This window comes from Nannospalax galili, unplaced genomic scaffold (assembly GCF_000622305.1).
Source record: "Nannospalax galili isolate Female #2095 unplaced genomic scaffold, S.galili_v1.0 scaffold344, whole genome shotgun sequence".
Classification (NCBI taxonomy): Eukaryota; Metazoa; Chordata; class Mammalia; order Rodentia; family Spalacidae; genus Nannospalax; species Nannospalax galili.
Window position 1 is genome coordinate 645,596 of NW_008352153.1, and position 14,641 is coordinate 660,236.

The window sequence follows — 14,641 nt, forward strand, 5'->3', positions numbered from 1 at the left end:
TCTTTGTTTTTTGAGTTCTTTATATATTCTGGATGTTAAACCTCTGTCAGATGTGTCTCTGGTGAAGATTATTTCCCATTCTGTGGGTTTTCTCTTCACTTTTTTTATTGTTTCTTTTCCAGCCCGCTTCTTTAATATTAAGTCTTTTAATTCACGAGTGTGGAACACTACTTTCTTTCCTCCTTTAAAAAAAAAAAAGAATTTTATTTATTTAAGAATTTTATTTAAACCAGGCACAGTGGTGCATACCTTTAATCCCAGAACTCAGGATGCAGTCTCTGTGAGATTGAGGCCAGCCTTACTGCATTGTGAGTTCCAGGCTAGCCAGGACTACGTAGTGAGACCGTGTCTCAAAAAACAAAAACAAAAATAGCATGCCGCGGTATGTGAGGAAGTCAGAGGACAACCTGTGGGAGTCAGTTCTGTCTTTCCACCACGTGAGTCCTAGCAGTTGAACTCAGGTTGTCAGGCTTAGCAGCAAGTGCCCCTATCCACAGAACCATGTTGCCAGCCTCCTTCCTTCATTTTCTTTCTTTTCTTTTCCCTTCTTCCCTTCCTCCAAACATGTTATTCAAGTGCTCTGTGACTGAGGTATATCCTTAGCCCTAATCTTACCTCACTAGGAACTGAACCTAGGCCCTTGTGCATCTGGCCTTAATCCTTGTTATTTCATTCCCTATAGTATGAATGTCTGTATTCCACCATACACCTTTCTTGAAAATTAGGAACAAAAATTAAAGATTGTGACAGAAGGTCTTGTTATGTGTGTTTGAAACCATTCACACTGCACTCTCTGTTCTCCAGCTTTCTTACCTATCATAAGTTACCGTGTGTGACTATGTGGCAGCCAGAAGTTGATAGGTATCAGGTGCTTTCCTCAATCAGTTTCCACTTTATTTTTGTTTGAGACATGGTCTCTCATTGAACCTGGAGCTTACTGATCAGCTAGGCTGACTGGCTAATCAGCTCCAGAGAGCACCCTCTTTCTGCCTTCCATTGCTGGGAGTAGAGGCCACAGGTGACTTTTTACATGAGTGCTGCAGATCTGAACTAGGTCCTCATGCTGGTGCAGCAAGTACTTTACCCATTGAACCCCTACTCAGCCCCTACAGTTAGTGTTTATAAATGTCTAAATTACTAAAGTAACTTCTTTGGGTCTAAAGAAAAGGATGGAGATCATATTGATAATAGATATTTGTTTAATGGACTCCTGATTTCAGAAAATTATTATTTTTTTAACTTTTTAGTTTTGTTGAGGCACTGTCTCTCCCAAGCCCCAGCTGGCCTGGAATTCACTATGTAGACTAGGCTGGCCTCATTCTCACAGAGATCCTTCTGTCTCTCTCTCCAGTGCTGGTATTAAAGCTTGTGCCACCACACACAGCATCTCCTTATTTTTTTTCTTTTTTTATTTGATTTTTGAGAGAAGGTCTCCCTGTAGCCCCAGCTAGCCTGGAACTCACTATGTGTATCAGGCTAGCCTTGAACTCACAGAGATCCACCTGCTTCTGCCTCCTAAGTGCTGGGATTCAAGGCATGTGCCACCACACCCAGCTAACTCCATGGTTATTAAAAATACTCGTCACTGTGAAGTCTTAATTACTGAATTTTTTTTGAATCCAGTTTTCATCTCCCTCTTATCCTTCCCTTATCATGAGCTCCCTCATGTCCTCCCCATCATCACGAGCTCCCTCATGTCCTCCCCATCATCACAAGCTCCCTCATGTCCTCCCCATCATCACGAGCTCCCTCATGTCCTCCCCATTATCACGAGCTCTCTTACATGCTTCCCTCATTACCATGAGCTCCTTGGCTCATGTCCCTTCGTGGCTGCTGTTCTTATGTTTTCCTCTATACATTAGCTTTGGTGTTTCATATGTTCATATAAATAAATTTACATACTGGGAACTTGTCTTTTTCTGATTTCTTTCAGTTGGTGTTTATTCAGAATTTTGTATTTGCTGTTGTAATAGCAGTTCATTTATTTTTATGGCTATATGGCATGTATAATGTATGCATACCTCATCCTCTTGAAGGATTCCTCTGTTTTTTTTTTTTTGGTCTTTTTGAGACAGTGTCTCCCTGTAGCTCCAGCTGTCCTGGAACTCACTATGTAGACCAGGCTGGCCTTGGACTCACAGAAATCTGCCTGCCTCTGCCTCCGGAGTGCTGGGATTAAAGGTGTGTGCCACCATGCCTGGCATGGCACCTCTGTCATTTTTACTGGACTAGTGTTAATAAACCTGCTGTGAACATTTTACTCCAGATCTTTGTGTAGACATAGGTCTTAATTTCTTTTAGATGAAAATTTGAAAATGAAATTGCTTGGTCACGTTATAAATGCTGCTATAAATATTGCTGGTTTTTACATTTTATTTTGTAGTACATTGGTAGAACACAGAAAAATAATTTTTCTGTATATACCCTTTGGATATATTTTCCCCTCTATGCATTATATCAAAAAATTTTTATTTTATGTATGAGTGTATTGCCTGCATGTAGGTAAGTGCACCTGTATCATGCAATGCCCATGGAGGACAGAAGAGTCTGTCAGATCCCCTGGAACTGGAGTTATGGACAGTTGTTAGTTGCCATGTGGGTGCTGGGATTTGAACCCAGGTCTTCTGTAAGAACAGCCAGTGTTCTTAACTTCTGAGCCATCTCTCCAGCCCTGCAAATTCCAGCTGCCTTTTCAACCCTGCACTCTGATCCTTTTTCTTCATCTCAGCAGGACTTGTTATACTGTGATTGGTTTCTGCCTTATTGTGTTGGATCCCTGAGCTTGCTCCTGAACAGAAGGCTGAGACTCCTTGGTGTTTCCCTTCTCTGTGGGATCACACCCCTGTGCTGTCTGCTCTGCAGCTTCCCCCAAATAGTTGTTTATTCTGTCTACTTTGTAGATTTAATGTTGAGAAGATTACTTGGGTATGTTGCCACATGTGGAAGGGGAAGTCTATCTAGTACCACTTAATTTTTAAATCCTTTAACTGGCACTTGAGAACTGTATTTTTTAAGAAAACAAAGTAAAACAAAATTATTTCATTCTTATTAGAATCTTATTCTTATTAGCCTTAATTTTACTTGAATTTGTAATAAATCTACGTATTATGTAAATTATTGTGAATTTTCCAACTATTTTATATGTTGAAATTTGAAAATAAACTCTAATTCAGTGCTATGATAGTTTTATCATTGGTTTATATTTTTTAGCTTTTCATAGATTATAAAAATTTATTAATTATACTTTTTTTCCTTTCAGATACACTATTGAAAATTGTGATTTTTTTTTTAAAGAGTGCATATCAGACCAGGAAAATGGGCTCTATTTTTGTTTTTAGCAATTATCTTACCTAATGAAAATAGTCTCTAATTGGATTGTCTATTGTTTCAGAATGCTGAAGCTTGGAACAATTTATCAACTTCTTATATTCGATTAAAAAAAAAGTAAGTACATGAAAGTAAGTAAGAATATGAAGAACTTGATTTAAAAAAAAAAAAAAAAGTAAGGGACTGGAGAAATGGCTCAGTGATTAAGAGCACTGACTTCTTTCAGAGAATCTCAGTTTGATTTCTAGCATCCACATGGCAGCTAACAGCTGTCCATTACTGCAGGTCCAGGGGATCTAACACTTTCTTCTGACCTCTGCAGACATTGTACAACATGGATGCACTTACACACATGCAGGCAATACACTCATACACATGAAATAAAAATAATAAATAAAAAAAATTTTTTTAAAGTGTAAGATTTTCTTCAACTGAATGTGAAAGTCTGTGTCTGACTTTTTTTCTTTTTCTTACCCTTGTATATGAGTTAGAATAACTTAATAGAGCCTTTTTATTCCAAATGTATAGTTTACTTCTTGAAAACATTTAATGCATAATAAAAAATATCTTGTGAAATCTTTATTCACTGCTAAAGTTTTTCACCCTAAAGTTCATTACATGTTAAAGCAGGTGGGCCTTTAGGTGGACAACTCAACTGATAGTTGTTTACTAATTACTTTCTGTGTATTAGACATTTTTGAAAAATATAAATATGAACCATGTCTTCTGGAGACATAGATCTAAGAAATAAAATAATCTGCAATATTATTTTGAAAATTGATTAGCAATACAAGCTATATGTGGTGAATATCAAGTGAGAATACAAAGGTATCTGTAATAAAGTAAATGGTGTTTGTTGAGTGCTTGCTATGTGTAGAAGCTCATCTGTGCTGTGAGAATCTCAGAGGAGAGGGGGTTTGTGGTCCTGGTTCAGAGATGTTTATCTTGTGCTGAAGCTAAATTTGAAGGCTGCGTAGAGGGGATAGAGGATAGTCTTTTAGGCAAAGGAAATAATGTAGAGTGATAAAAATGAGTAGATTATTTAGGAGATGGAAGTAAAATAGTCCAGCTATAGGATAATGTGAGCTCTGTAGCGAGAGAGAAGGCTGGAAAAGTAGGTGAGGAGCAGCTTACTGTGCATTCTAATTGTCTTTCAAGTGAGACTGCCCTATTAGAAATAGCTGGAGAGGTGGGGAGATTCATAAAGAAAGAAGCTTTGGGAAGATCTGTCTGGAGGCAGAATAGAGAGGGAACTGGAAGCTGGAACCCAGTTAGGAGACAGCTGTTGTAACAATCCAGGCGTGAGATAACTAGAGTGGAAAAAGAAGGGCAGGTGCCAAACAGTTTTTAAAGGGGACAACCAAGTGGTCTGAGGACTGGCTATGAAAGTAAAGGAAAGAGAAGAGACAAAAATCACTACTGCCAGAGCTTTAATGAATTAACCAAAGAGTGGATATGTTTTCATTTATATTTAGTGTTGTTTTCAAACTTAATTTGCTGTTGTGGAATCTCAAGATATTTCTGAAGATGTCATTAAGACCATTTCACGTTGAGATATGAAACACTTCCTCTGTTCTTGGATGACAACCTACATAAATAAAGTACTGTTTTGTTCTACCAGTCTCTTAAAAATATGTTCTTGATTATAGTAGATTGTGTTCAAACTTTCTGGAAACCACATTGATTTAGAGCGGTGGGTGAGGAAATCCCTGTCATGGTTGTAGAGTGATCATGGTTGTAGAGTGATCTTGTTAGTTTTCTTCTAGGAGCCCAGATAATATTACTATGTGCATAGTAAGGTTCTTTTTAAATAAATATTTTATTTTTATACGTATGAGTGTTTTGCCTGCATGTAAGTGCACAACATGCATGCAATGCCCACAGAGTCCAGAAGAGGGCATCAGATTCCCTGGAACTGGAGTTAAGGACAGGTGGTAGTTGCCCTGTGGGTGCTGAGAACTGATCCTAGGTCCTCTGCAAGAGCAGCCATGATCTTAACGACTAAGCCATCTCTCCAGCCCTTTCTTTTTATGTGGCAAGCTTAGCTGGTTATAAAACTTGAGGCTGACAGTTATTAAGTATTCTATTGCTTTCTATCATCTGTTCCTAATGAAATACCCTCTGTTCTCTGATTGTTACTGCTTTGTAAGTTTTAGGGTATCTTCATATCCTGTTTTCTCATTATATGTCTGTATTGCTTGGAATGTGAAGCATACTCTTTTGATTAAAGAATTAGGATCTTGACTCAGTTCTGGAAAATGCTGTCATCTGTTTGATACATAGCATCCTGCCATTTTCCTGTATTCATTTACTCTGGATTATCTACCAGTGTGTATCTGAGGCTTACTTTTTCCTGTTTCCACACTGTTCATTTATTTTTAAACCTGAATTCTGGGTGTAGTCTTCACTATTTTTTTCCAGCCCACCATTTTTCTCTTAAAATATATGCAGTCTAGTTTTAGTCACTTGTTGAATTATGTTTGGTTTAATGTTTCTTTCTTCTTTTTTTTTTTTTTTTTTTGGTCTTTTTGAGACAGGGTCTCCCTGTAGCTGGCCTGGAACTTGGTTTGTAGACCAGGCAGACCAGGCTGGCCTCTGCTTCCCAAGTGCTGGGATTAAAGGCGTGTGCCATCATGCCAGGCTTTGTTTTAATGTTTCTTCAACACTAAAATTTCCATTTGATTTTTTTTTTTTGTCTTTTTTTTTTTTTGAAATGGTCTCCCTATAGCTTCAGCTGTCCTGGAACTCACTATGTAGACCAGGCTGGCCTTGAACTCACAGAGCTCTGCCTGCCTTTGCCTCCTAAGTGCTGGGACTATAGTCCTGTGCCACCATGCCCGGCTTCCATTTGATTTTTATTCACATTTCCTTACTGTTTTTTTTTTTTTTTTTTTTTTAACCTGGATTTGTTTTCTACCTGGTTTTGTTATTTTTTAGTGTAAATTATTGTTTTGTCAATATTTGAAATTTGTTTAAAGGCTTAATTACTTTTTATTATTTATTCATTTGATTTTTATTCACATTTCCTTACTGTTTTTTTTTTTTTTTTTCTTTTTGATAGTTATTCCTCTGAAAGAGTTGGTAGTAAATTCAATGTGATTTTACTCTATTCCAGGATCTGTTTCGTTCTAAACATGGGAGAAAAAATAATTCCTTGTATGAAACACTAGAAAAACCTAGAAAAACCAGGACCCTCTCCCCTATCTGTACCCCTCTGTATCTCTCCGCCAGATTTCATGCATTCTGCCATATATGTTAATTTATTTTTTATTAGCATACAAAGAATTAGGTTTCATATGGCACTTTTCAAACCAAATTTGTTCTTGTTGCTCCTCCCCTTCTGCTAATCCCTCCCCCTACCTAGTAGCTTCTGTTCTTTTCAAGTCACATGCATTCTTTTAGGAGCCCCCCCCCCACTTCCCCTCTCTTTCTCAACATCTCTTGTTTTTCTCTTATGATTTCCTACCTTTGATAGACTGTTTCTTAAAGTTAACTTTTTAGTAAGTTCGTGTCTTGTGTAATCTTGGTTGTCCATCTTTGTGTCGGTTTTTTCCTCTGCACAGTTTGCAGAATTTGTTTTATGGATTCATTTAGAGTCTGAGGAACTTCCTGTTTTCTGTCTTACCTACTGTCTCTTCCTACTGTTCATCTTAGGGGTTTGCAGTCGCATTTGCTAGGTGGGTGGGAGATACAGAGATTGACCTCTACTTATAAAATAGTGTCCTTGATACCGGTAGGTAAATTAGGGGAGACGAATTTCCATAGGGATGTTATGTATCCTTAGGGATCTGATACTGAATTTTAAGGGAAATTTGAGGTGATTTTTATATTATTTAGGCATCTGATCCCTAGTGGTGTATTGCCATGAATGATGAAGAGTGACAGTTAACAGCAGAATTCTGTATACACTTAGCTGTGATTTGTCCTAACTGAAAAGACTTCATTTTGCTTTCTTCAAAATTTGACCTTCAATAGAGCAAAAGCCTTTAGAACTTTACAAGAAGCTCTCAAATGTAACTATGAGCACTGGCAAATTTGGGAAAACTACATCCTCACCAGCACTGATGTTGGGGAGTTCTCAGAAGCCATTAAAGCTTATCACCGGCTCTTGGATTTACGAGACAAATACAAAGATGTACAGGTAGGACATTCACATTTTATTATTGCAGTTTGTGCTTTAAATTGATCTTCTGTGATGTAAGTTGTTTTCTTTAATACTGAATATGCTTTGGTAAGCACATGTAATACTTGAAAACAGTATTTTCCTTTAAAAAAATTTTAAAATTATTTTATATGTATGTGTGCATTGCCTGCATGTGTGTAAGTGCACTGCTGTCATGCAGTGCCTGTGGAGGACAGAAGAGACTTTTGGATACCCAGGAACTGGAGTTACAGACAGTTGTTAGCTGCCATTTGGGTGTTGAGATTCGAACCTGGGTCTTCTGCAAGAACAGTCAGTGTTCTTAACTGCTGAGCCATCTCTCCAGCCCAGTACTTTTGTTATTTAGCCACATATTCTCTCTGTTACACACAGATCCTGGCATTTCAATGTCAAGTGTATTAGTACAGTCATAAACAGTATTACTGTGGGTAAGTTATAAAAATCTGGCTTATGGTGTGTATATATATATATATGCATATACATATACATATATATAGAGAGAGAGATAGTCAGTTTGCAGAAACTAAATAGAAAGTTCTTTGCATTTATTACTTTAGATAGCTCAGTGTGTTCTGAGATCTGTAACAGTTGGGGTAAATTCTGTGTTCATTTTTGCAGCATTTGCTATAGACGTGCAGAGAGTTGAACAGTATAGAAATAATGGATAATATTTTATTTGCAACATATAAGATGGTCCTCTTTTTGATTAAATAAAGTTATTGTTGAAGAAAGTAAAGGATGTGTTATCTAATTGGACTAAATAGACAAGCCTTTTGGGTTGAATTATAATTAAAAGCAGTGTACAAAGAGAAGGTTTTTGGAACCTTATGTGTTACAAAGTTAGAGGACTAGAAAATAACACTTTGTTCTTTAGCTCTTTGTGCTGGATAGCTTTAGTGTCAACTTGACACACCTGGGTTGAGAGAGCCTCAATTGGGGAATTGCTTCCATTGAACTGGCCTGTGTCCATGTCCGTGGGGCATCTTCTTGATTATTGTGTGATGTGGGAGGGCCCCGCCCACTGTGGGTGGTGCCACCCCTGGGCAGGTGGGCCTGTGTTGCATAAGAAAGCAGGCTGAGCAGGGGCCAGGGGAGCAAGCCCGCGACATTCCTGTTCCTCCATGGCCTGTGCTACACTGCCTGCCTCCAGGTTCCTGCCCTGAGTTCCTACCTTGGGCTCCCTCTTGAACTGTGTGACCCAGGAGATGTAAGCTGAATAACCCCTTTTCTCCCCAAGTTGGTTGTGGTCAGAGTGTTCTGTCACAGCAATGGAGAGACAAACCAGAACACCCTGTAGTAATCAACATATGCTATTTACAGCGATCAGTTTGGAATTAACAACAACAACAAAAAGCATCTAATACATGGTAATATTTCACAAATCTTATGACATGTTATCTATGCCCCAATTCTAAAATACAGCTTATCTCAGTCTTGTCTTAAAGCCCCTGCACTTGGCTTATGTACATGTCTTGAAAGCACAGCTATGTAATTGACCATGTAGCTCACTGGAAAAAACTATCACTTAAACTAAAACTATACACATAGAGAAATGATATTAACTCTTTCAGTTGGTCTTCCTCAACCTCTTTCTCCTTCTGTTTTGCCCTCTTTTGGTTGTAAGTATCATCCATTACAGAAAGAAGCGATTTATATTTTAAGGTCAACGATCGCTTTAAATATCAGTAGAGGTTGAGAGTGTAGCTCAGTAGCAGAGTGCTTGCCTGTCATGATATAAAGGAAGCCCTAGATTTGGTCATCTGCACTGAGAGACTCCAGTTCCGTGGGTAGATAGGTAGGTAGGTAGGTAGGTAGGTAGGTAGATAGATAGATAGATAGATAGATAGATAGATAGATAGTTAGATAGAAAATGTGATTGGTGGCAAAGCAAATTTTTATATCCCAGAGAAAACAGGGGTTGTAGCCAGTGCATTTGCACAGTCCCCCAGTAGCCCAGTACTTGTCCAGGTCATGTGACTGAAATTCTCCATCCAGACAGTGCTTTATCCTTCACACTTGCCTCCATGGCATAGGGTACTGATGATGCTCTGAACAGATCTCAGTATATCGCAGACTACTCTCATGTACTTACTTCTTATATACTTTGACTGCAATATTTAAGGTCTTTCTTTACTAAGAAAGCTTTCTAAAGCTTGTTCCTAAGATCTTGGGGGAAATCCAAGTAATTTACAGTGACATCATATTCCACTTGAGACTTGAAATGAACTTTGTTGTTTTCTTTTACATTTATAGAAAGATGCATGAGATGTAGCACTACTCATTCCGATGTTCAGTCTGAATTCAGGTTCCAGTCTGTTCTCTCCGCCTCCTAGTCAAGTGCTATGAGAGGCATCTCTGCCACACAGTATTTCCACCACGAGTACTGCCATGCCTCCCCCACCATGCCTCCCCACCATGATGAACTACAGTCCTCTGAAACTGTGAACCTTTAAGTTGTTTCTATCAGGCATTTTGTCATAGCAACCAGAAAAGAAACACAATTAGGGCAGAAAGAAACCTTAGTGGGTTTGTATATCTGTCAAGACAGTATTTGTGTGTGTGTGTATACATGTTCATGTGTATGTATGTATATGTATATATATGAACATGCATGTAGAGGCCAGAGACCAATGTCAGGTGTCTTCTGAGTCACTCTCCATGTTATTTTTTGAGGCAGGGTGTTTCACTGAACTGGATGTCCACCAATTTGGCTAGACTGCAGCCAGACACAGGGTCTAATGAAACCCTGCGATCCTCCTGTCTCTGCCTTCTGAACATTGGATATACATTATGTATGTGCGCACTACTGTACCTGGTTTTTTACTTGGGTGCTGGATATCAAACTTACGTCCTTGTGCTGGCAGAGGAAGTGCTTTACTTGCTGAGCTATCTCCCTAGCCCACAAGATCATTGAGATAAAATTCACACAGTATTAAAAAAGGAAGGTGGGGCAGTGGAAGATCTTAGCAGAGTTCTCCAGGACTAGGCTGAACCGGCATATGTGTCAAGTCAGAAGGTAGCGAGAAGTTCCTACTTCCTTCCTGTTAGGACTAACATGGGCTATTTCCAGGCTGATATTCTGCTTGTTGGTCACATTGGTGCTGCTGTTGACTGCTTGGCTGAACCATCTCCTCTTTAATGGCCCTGGAAGTGATCAATCTGACGCCATTCACCTCCTGTCCTGTGCCTCTAATTTGTGACTCATGTGCTTTTCTTTCTGGTGTGAGTAGGATTTCCTTTCTAAGTCTGCACTTTAATTCACAGTAATCTGCATATCCATTAAGGGTATGTAACAGTTGATTTACCAGATTGGTTTTGGAGGATCCCAAAGCAATTCTGATCAACCTTTCATGCTTGACACCAGTAAGGGTTAGTTCTATATAGAGAATCCAAATGGCTCAGTCTGGACCCTTTTCCTGCAAGAGATTAGGAGATGGACTTCTGTAGTTGATGGTATATAAGCACAAAGGGAGGGGAGTTTTTCTATTTTCTCTGCTGTTCACTCCTCTCTGCTTTTCAAAGACCATAGAGTAGGTCAAAGTGTGACATGGTAAAATAGTAACTCACATTTACTGGGAGTTTGCTATGCATCAGATACTATTCCAGGCACTTTGCATGTATTAGCTCACGTAATTCTTGCCACAGCTGTGTGGATAGATTTGTACTATCATAAGCTATATCTGACTCTGGAATGTATATGTGTCCCCTCTCCCTGTTAGTTTCCTTATTTTAAGTGAACTAATGGTTCAGACAAAATAACCACTCAGAGATTATTTTGAAAAGGTGTTTCTTTTACATCAGAAAGAGTTATGAAGTCACCACAATAACGCTAATTTTAGTTGACTTAGGTATATCAGTCTGCTAAAACTTTTTGCTAACTCATGCCTGAGACATGTACTTCAGACAAGGGCAAACGGATGTGAAATAATTACTTTTCTGAGGTGATGGTTTAGAATAAAATAGGTTCAGTCTGGATCATTCCTGGCTCTTGAAATTGCAACAGCTGAACTGGTACTGGTGCATTTTGAATTCTCCTTTTCTTATCCCACTACCCATTTATGAGTCTCATTCTCTTAAGAGGAAAAGCTTTTTGCTCATATTTAGATAATATTATCATATTTATTTGTGACTATATAGGAGAGAGGTCATGTTTGCAGTTATCTTATTGTTAATCACGGTGGTAGAGACCAATGCACTGGCCAAAGCGCTCTGAGAGTAATTATTTGATTCTAAAGATAAAACTTGGAGTTGTTGATTTGGCATGTTGTACACCAAATCAGATTCAGTAGGAGTATGAACACCTGCTTAGTCATATTTCAGGAGCTCTTTTCAAGTAACAATAAAAGGCCTCAAAAGCATATAGATATATTTAAGCATTTTTCAGAAATGGAAAAAAATCTTAACCAAAACTTCTCCTAGCATGAACTGACATGCTTTATTTTACCTCTTTTCTTGTGCCGGGGATTGAATCCAGGACCCTGCACATGTTGGGCAAGTACTCTGCCACTGAGCTAATCTCTAGCCTTAACTTTTATCTTAAATGGATTTTTCAAACAGATTTTAGTGATCATGTTTATCAATTTCCACCCCTCTAATCAGAATTTGAACCATAGCTGAATTGTGTTGATTCCTACTTACAATTTCCCAATTCTCTACCTGTCTTTGCACATTGTCTTCTGTGAAAATTTAGTTGTTTTCTAGACAAAAGTGTTAGGATTTATTTACATTCATGACCAGTTAATATTTAAATTTTTTTCCTCTAATTATTTATCCTTTTGTTCTTCAGTGTCCCTTCATCTAAGCATGAATGTTTTAATAACTTTGAAATTAGTTTCAGTAGAAGCTGAGTGCCTTTTAGAGCAGTCAGGGTGGCATTTGGATTCTTGAGACAGCCCTCTGCTTTTCCACTCTGTGCACTGGAGACCCGGTGGTTGTTCTGTGAACTGTTGTACATAGACAAAGCACTTTGAGAAGCATAATGTACTCTGCAGATGTCAGATTAGAGTGTTAGCTTAATGCACACATTTGGATTTGTTGGCAATGTAATTTCTAGATAACCAGTGACTACTTAGGTAAGACTACCCTCATTAGCACCTTAGAGAGTTCTCAGGGATTCAGTTGTAGAAATGGTATAGGGAGGTCACGTGCCTGTTTATATCCTGTATAGGCCCTGTCAGTGACGCCATATAGAAGTGTCATAGAATTCTGGTGGCACTGGTTCGCCTCTGCAGCCATGGGCAGGATCACTCTCTAGTGGCAGAGTCCCAGTGACTAGAGATAGGCTCCAGCATACCCAGCTTCATGCCATACTGCCCGGCAACTTGCTTTACAGCATTTTGTCAGTGTGCACCAAGGCAACTGATAGATGACCTGGAATATTTTTATCTTGGGTAAAAAAAATTGTACTTAATTTGACTCTTTGTGTTGGTAGCAGTTGTCTTTCAAAAAAATCTCTGATATGCTTATGTTTGACACTATTGACCCCATTCTATTTTAATTTGCTTTAAAGTTCTTTTTATCTATTCCTTTCTGTGTATTTTTGATGATTCTACCCCTGTACTACTTTATAAATATGGACTATTATGATTTAAATTTTCCTATTGTGAGTATATGGGAATATATAAATTCATACTCATTTTAAAGCAGATAGTGACATAAACTATACAATTTATTCTGTTTTTTTTTTTTTCTTTCTTCCAGTCCTAAAGGAGTAAGTCTGTAAAGGAGTAAGTCTGGGAATTAATGATGACTGAGTGTTACCTGAAAGAAAAGAGAGAAGAAAGTGATATTTTATATAAATTACAGCTTTGCAAAATAGATGCTATCTTCATTTTATTGCTGAGGAATCTGAGGCTTAGCCAATGGAGCTAATAAAGTGGATGTGTCATAGCTAACAAGTATTTAAAGAGCAGTGAAAGCCAGTGCTTGAAATTTGGTGTGATTAATCAGAAGCCCTTTCCACACCTCTTTTTGTTTGTGGTATACATGTATGTACGTGTTCATGTCTGTGTACATGTGTATGCAGTTGCATGTACACATGTATGTGTGTGTATGTGGAGGCCAGAGGTTGATGTTGGGTGTTTTTCTTAGTTGCTGAACACTTTAGTCTTTGAGACAGGGTCTCTTACAGAAACTGGAGCTTACAGATTCAGCAGGAATAGGTGGCCAACAAGCTCTGGAGAATCCTCTTGCCTCTGCCTCCCTAGGGCTGGGATTACAGATGCATACCAGCACTCCTGTCCCGACTCTTTTTATGTGGGTGCCGTGGGTCCTAACTCAGGTCCTCAGGCTTTTGTAGCAAGCTCTTTACCTACTAAGCCATCTTCCAGCACCGCTTTCCCACAATTCTTAAGGTTTTTTGTTTTGTTGCTGTTATTGCTGTTTGCTGAAGGAGCAAAAAGGAAACCTCTAATCTTATTTTCTGGGGTTTAGATAAGCCAGGGATTAGGTTATCAGTCCAGGAAACAACAGTTTACTTAGAGATCTCCAAGTAGAGCAGAGAGTTAGCCAAACAGAGGAGGTGGGAAATTGTTTCATTTCTGGCCTGGAGCCCTCCAAGAAGTTTTTATAGCAGGACCTGAGGCAATCCTATTCCCTTCCTGCTCCGAAGACCTGCAGGATTCAAAGAGCTAAAGCTTTGTGTATTAAGCCAAGGTTTTGATGCGATTTGGCTAAGGACTTTGAGGTTAGGGTTAGGGGAAGAGGATAGCTATGCTTTTCCTTTTGTGGAGATTCTTGAGCATTTGTGTTAGAATTGTCTCTTTTATTTGAGAGGCCTTCAGCTTTCTTCAGGATCAGTGTCGGGGACCCCACAGTCCTTCTACATTTGCTGCACTCCTCAAGCACGATCTGTTAGAGAGCTGAGCAATTAATGTAGGCTATGCAGTGGAATGAAAGTTCTGCATCACCAAAATGATTGAGAAATTAGGGGAATGGGCTTATAGGCTATTTTATGGACACAGTGGCATAACATTGGTTTGGGTAGAATATTAGGAACTGTAGAGCTAAACAGTGCTACATGTATGGATTCTTATTGTCACATATAAGGAATCCTCAATAAGACTCAGTAGATTTCTTACCAGAAACTTTGGAGACCAGAAAGCAGTTGGCTGATATGTTAAAAGTGTTAAAAGCTCCCTCTCTCAAAGAAAA

At 38.7% G+C, this 14,641-nt stretch overlaps 1 protein-coding gene across 3 annotated transcripts in view; it reads left to right on the forward strand.

Annotated features, from left to right (window-relative positions):
• Ttc27 (tetratricopeptide repeat domain 27) overlaps positions 1-14,641 on the forward strand; it is a 170,925-nt gene that overhangs the window by 126,960 nt on the left and 29,324 nt on the right. For all 3 annotated transcript variants that reach the window (XM_008849048.3, XM_029554058.1, XM_029554057.1), the window contains 2 exons: positions 3,392-3,444; positions 7,303-7,468. In XM_008849048.3, coding sequence (XP_008847270.1) covers positions 3,392-3,444; positions 7,303-7,468 — 219 coding nt within the window. The remainder of the gene's footprint in view (positions 1-3,391; positions 3,445-7,302; positions 7,469-14,641) is intronic.